Source organism: Gymnoscopelus microlampas (genome assembly GCF_963454915.1).
Source record: "Gymnoscopelus microlampas genome assembly, chromosome: 24".
NCBI lineage: Eukaryota > Metazoa > Chordata > Actinopteri > Myctophiformes > Myctophidae > Gymnoscopelus > Gymnoscopelus microlampas.
The window spans coordinates 21,868,854-21,874,853 of record NC_139961.1 but is presented as its reverse complement, the minus strand read 5'-3'; the positions used below and the strand labels follow the sequence as shown (position 1 = coordinate 21,874,853).

The window sequence follows — 6,000 nt, the reverse complement described above, 5'->3', positions numbered from 1 at the left end:
AACAACTGAAGAAAGGAGTTAAAAGTAATTAAAAGTTTTGAAGTTTTCAAACGACAATCCACCCTCACTCTGGCCAACGTTTATTGCAAATGAAGTGACAACCTTTTGAACACCAACCACACACTTTTTTCAATATGGCACAAGGGTCTGCTTAAAAATAATAATGATTCACCTAAATGTGTCATCGTCTTCGATGGGGTGAATATAATAAAATAAAAAAACAGGAACCACACTATATCTAAAAATATTAAGACATTAATAATCAATAGAGCAGAAAATAAAAAAGAGGTTTTTGTTGTTTTTCCTCTCTCCTGTCATGGAAACATGCAGTCCTGTCACTCTGCAAGCATAACTCAATTCTGGACCCCTTGGTTGAACAACCTCCCCCCCTCCCTGAAATAAAACAAAAATAAGAGGGGAGGGGTAACAACAACAACAAAAGTATTGGATGTAATATATGAACACTGCAAATAAGTGGCCGGCGGTATCTATCCACTCATCCATCCATCCATCTACGTATATCCATCCATCCATCTCTGCGATCTCTGTGATAATAATGGTCCATTATTCACCACAGTGGAGCTTGAGAGGCGGTAACATAAGACTTGAGAATCCAGGTCATTGTGCAGTAGAAGAACCCAACGGGCTCTTCTCCTCTCCTCCTCGTCCACTTTTTTACTTCAGAGGGCAGAAAGACAAACTCGTCCAGCCTAAAAACACAGTATGAGGCCTTGTACCATGACTCATGTAGTGAACAAATACGGATCTCTCAAGTGAGTTAGCCACCCCGGAATCAAAGGTGTTACCAGACTGCCTATGGACAGACAAGAGTCTCGACCCAGCAATGATCAAATTCACTTTTAAAATGGGGTGGATGTTTTCTGTTCAAGCAATACTGGGGGTTTCGTATATTTAGTTTTTTTCAGACACCCACAACCCACTGAAATCTAGCTTATGGTCTTTGTTGCATTAAGACATGTATATATACGTTATCCTAATATATATATATATAATAATCTTAGTGAATGTCAGCTTTGGCACACTCATCGACGAGCTACCAAAATAATGATATAGTCCGTCACATACGCGAGTGCTATTCTAGTGTTTTACCTCGCGATAACCGACAAGATAGAGTATATAATCTTTGCATTATCATCTTTGTATTTATACTATAGAAAGACCTTTGACTATAACGTCACTGTAGTGTTAGGTGTTAATAGACATTATACATAAGCAGAGATGTTCTCCTCGAGCCCTTGTCATCTGGGCCTCGAGCAGGAGAGCCTCCGTTTTATTCCCCCCAAACAAGCTGGTTGTCTACCAGCGCACGTTACCATATACTGTATATCCCACTACAAGGTCCAAATAAATAGGATTAAAAATAAGGGCAAATTGGCTTAACACAAAAAATATATATTTATATATATAGAGAGGAAAATAAAGCAAAACAAAATGTAGTGGCCGTAAAAACAAAACGATCTCCCAAAATATACCGTAAAAACCCACACGTTCACAATTCCTCTCCAGTCAAAAACAGAAATAAAATGAAGAAAATAAGAAAATGTTACAGGGAATAAAAAATAACATATGGAGTAGTGGTTGTTGAACGATGGGGTTTGATGTTCAGAGAGAATGACCAGGGTTTCAGTTTGTCGTTTTTGTAGAACTTTTTCAAACCTTTTCCTTCTCTCTCTCGTCTCTCCGTCGCGTCATTGCTCTCTCTCGCCCTCCTTCCATCATTCCTTCCACCAAGTGTGATCATGCTCTGTCTTGACCAAAGTCTTTGACCTTTGACAATTTAACCTTTATAAACCGTCGATATCCCCTCCCTCCATCCATCCCTCCCTCCCTCCCTCACCGCCCTTCCCTTCCACCACCTTAAACCTCCGCCTCAGAGGTCCTTCCTTGCTTCCTTCAGTCGGCGTAGTGCATGATGGACTCCACATAGTTCCCGGGGAAGAGGCCCGTGGTGCCGCACATCACGCCCTCGTACCAGCCGTCGTCGTTCTTCTTGATGACGTAGATGATGGCCCCTTCCTGGAAGGACAGCTCGTCCTCTTTGTCCCGCGCGTAATCGTAGATCGCCACCACTGAGGAAGAGGAGAGATAGTTTTTGGTTACTTAGCCCATTAACACATCGCGTGCCAGTCGCGTAGATCTACGCCAAACGATTTAAAGCCGCAGTGTGCCAGTCGCGTAGATCTACGCGACTCGCATTTCCCATGTTAAATCGAAAAAGTGCACATTCCGGAATTTTTTTCGACCCATTTCCGGTTCCGGGGCCGACCGGAAACGGAATAAAACTGGTTCCGTTTTTTTTCGCTCGCATCCGTTTCCTGTCTGGGCGTCAGCTTAGAATCCATTTATCTCCCTTGTGGTTTTCCTCACCGCATCGTCCTGTCTAACGTTCTCGCCTGTAACTTCAAAATGGCGGCACGGATCGGCTCGGGGTTTTTTGTATTTGTTTTTCACGGATCCCGTGTTTGTGTCGAACCAAATGAACGCGGATTTTAAACGGATTTAGCGGGGGCTATGACGACATGAAAACAACAAAAAAACAACAAAAAGAGCTTGGCACTGGTAGGTACATTATGAGATTAACCTCTGGCGTCCAATGTGTTAAGGCCTGAGGTTCCGATTCTACGAAATGTCTTCTAAATCCTAACAGTTTTTTGAAAAAAACAGTCAGCGGTTTTCTAACTTTTTCATGTCAAGGACCCCAAAATGTATAATGTATTTGGTCGCGGACCCCCCCCCCCCCCATCTCAAAATATTTTGTTCCAGGGACACCCAGAAGCAAAGATTTGAGTTACAAATCTTCGCTTTAAAAATATATATATTCAAAGATTTGCACTCATTTTCACGGTTTTTCAAAAATAGCAGATCGACAAGCTTGTATATCTGCTATTTTTGAATAGCCAAAGAGTAAAATAATGCTTTTTAGCTCAAATCTAAAAATGACACAGATGCGTCCCAGGTCTTAACTCAATTCCTGCCAATCACGCATAAATGCGATCTATTAAATAGCGCACTTGGCCGCCAATCACGCATAAACGCGTTCTATTGAAAAAACTGAAAAAATATTGGGATTTTTTTTTTTTTTTTTCAATTTGACCCAAAGACCAAGGAGATATGATTTTTCGAAGGAAAAGACTCCCATCCACTTCCTTGTTAACTTAAACACCTAAAAATGATGTATCTCGGCTCCTGAGTACTTTTTAAATTTCAATGAAAAATCTCTGGCAGACAACAGCTAAAAATTTGAAATAACTCTGGCAGGCGAAGTGTTAATGGGTTAGAGCAGTTTTTTTTTGTGATCACAAATGTTAAGAATGTTATTTAGAGAGCATGTTACTTAGACAAACGCTAGGTTCATTGTTTACCTGGCATTCTTACCTGGTTTCTTTGAAGCACTACACTGTTCTCTTTGCACTCTACTCAACAAACAACAGGGTAAGTAGTCAGATGAGTAGAGTTCATGCTTACGCTGCTTATTCTGATCTCCCTCTGGATAAGAGCGTCTGGTAAATGCCCAAATGGTAATTGTAATGTACTATTCTATTTCAGCTTGGACGTGCATAGCTGTCACTTGCAGCAGGGACAGGGTGACTTGCATTAACCATTTTCAACAATTGCACTTTCTCCCTCGAAAATAGCAATCTTCTAGCAGATCTGTAGATCGGCTATTTTCGTCGCACGACAACATTGTATGGCAATGTACAAAATAGGGCTTAAAGGACCACTTAACCTATTTTCAGTGTATCTTCTTTATTTATTTGCTTCTCACTAATGCTTATTAAAAGATGGTACCATGGTACCAAAAGATGGTGGACAGTTTAGAACCCCACCTACCAGTGACATCATTGATAGGCAGGTTTGGTCATTCATTTCAAGCAATATTTCAAAAACACTGCAAGCACAATGGCTTCTATTTCAGAATTCTAACTTTCCAGGAGGAGAAAGGCTGTAGTTTTGGAATTAGCTTTGATTCCCAATTGATGATATCACTGTTAGGCAGGTTTCTGAACTGTCCACAGCCCTCCTCTGAGACACAGAGTGAGTGGACAAGAAATGGTGCCTTTTTATAATGGGCATTAGTGAGGACCAATTGCATGAAGATAGGTTGAAAATCGGTGAAGTGAACCGGGAAGCATCATGACAAAGTGTCATTTTAGATTTCTTTGGCTAATCAAAAATAGCAGATGTACAAGCTCATAGCGCGTCACTTCGTACTCAGAAGACCTGCATTTTTAACTCAAATATTTGGTTCTGGGGGTCCCTGGAACAAAATATTTTGAGATGGGGGTCCGCAGCCAAATACATATCATTTAGAAGACATTTTGTAGAATGGGGTCCTCAAGTCTTAATGGGTTAAGTGGCTAAGGTGACAGGTCACGCGTACCTTTCTCCAGGTAGGTGCGTGGCGCCCAGGGGGGGTCCTCCTCGGCGTAGGGGTCGCTGTACTCCACCACGGCCGACTCCTCCTCCTCCTCGTCTTCGTCCTCGTAGTCCTCCGGCGGGGGCGGGGGAGGGGTGGGCGGCTCCTCAAACACCGGCTCCTCGGCGGGTGGAGGCGGCGGGGGCACGTCCGAGACTACAGGAGGGAGGATGGAGGGAATGAAGGGTTTGGGTGGTGAAGGAGGCAGAAATGAGAGAATCAATCAGATATGAGGAAAGGTGAGACAGAAACAAGGGCCAAGGAATCGATGCTGGAATTGAAGACCATTACTGGGTTCTCGACTTTACACTTGCATTTATTACCGTAGTAAACATTTTCATAAAACACTTTGTTTTCAATCGCTAGTTTTTTTTATTTTTATTGATAGGCTGACAGGAACAATCGCTAGTTTAAAGTATTTTTTAAATCATCATGATACTCTATGAGTTTAGTAAATTATGGTCCCATTAATTGTAAAATTAATGATAAAGTAGGGTAGGTTTCTAGGGCTTCTACTGGTTCTACTGAGTGAAGACCCGCCCTCACTGCGGTTGCAGCCAATAGCAGTCGTTTACGGTACGGCGGATTTCAATTCGCCAAAAAAGTTGCTTCTGTAGAAACCAATGGGGCTGGCTTTGTCCATATTTTTTACAGTATATGGGTGAGAAGGTTGAGTCCATGCTGGATGTTGCTGCAAATAATTGTAAATATATATATAAAAAAATTAAACCACTGAAACGCTATATACTTGAACAGGGTCCCCCAGGGCTTAATACTAGATCCGCTAGTATTGCCCTCTCTACACCATATCTCTTCACTGAAAATAGCCGATCTACAAGCGTACAACGCGTGACATAGTGAGCTTGTAGATCTGCTATATCTTTACCACATTTTTGCCCCAGAATAGGGATTCAAGTGGTTACGCGCATCATGAAGACATGCTCCCATTGACACAGGTCCGCACCAAGAACCATAATGGTACCATAAATACCGGGACATCGTTTTCTAAATCGTTAAGTGGAGGGCAGAGTCTACACCACTACGACAACGACAGTGGCAAATGCTATCTTTGGGATCACTTCCAGAGCGATCTGATGAACGACGAAAACACTGACAGCCAATCGAAATCCATCCCAATTTAAAGGACGTCACGTCCAACAGCACGTCACTCTCGTTCACCATGTTTACAGAACGTTATCGTTCATCAGTGTGGAATAATGTGTATTCTCACATCGTTATCCTTACAGTTAGCATTCTTGTTGTGGACAGCCCTTAAATATTTTAACCCTAGCGTCCCTATTTAGTGGGGCGAACGTTCAGCAAAGATATTGTTTTTGGTGTAGAGGGAAAAAAGGAGGTGGCCTAGTACAGGCCCCTGGTACCCGGGGGACTCCAGTCAACTAAGTATAAAGGTTGTAAGTGATAAAAGAGGCTGCTCAGGTACTGTAGGTTATGAAGGGAAGGACGCATGCTGGACATGTGTGTGTGTGTGTGTGTGTGTGTGTGTGTGTGTGTGTGTGTGTGTGTGTGTGTGTGTGGAGAACAATCCTTTTTATATTCCT

The 6,000-nt window shown here is 42.4% G+C and overlaps 1 protein-coding gene across 3 annotated transcripts in view; it reads right to left on the bottom strand.

The window, feature by feature from the left end:
• Positions 1–1,863: 1,863 nt before the first annotated feature.
• Positions 1,864–6,000, bottom strand: part of abi2b (abl-interactor 2b) — a 30,659-nt gene continuing 26,522 nt past the window's right edge. For all 3 annotated transcript variants that reach the window (XM_084050838.1, XM_084050839.1, XM_084050840.1), the window contains 2 exons: positions 4,403–4,594; positions 1,864–2,090 (listed from right to left, as the gene is read on the bottom strand). In XM_084050838.1, the coding sequence (XP_083906964.1) occupies positions 1,915–2,090; positions 4,403–4,594 (368 nt within the window). In that variant the 3' untranslated portion in view covers positions 1,864–1,914. The remainder of the gene's footprint in view (positions 2,091–4,402; positions 4,595–6,000) is intronic.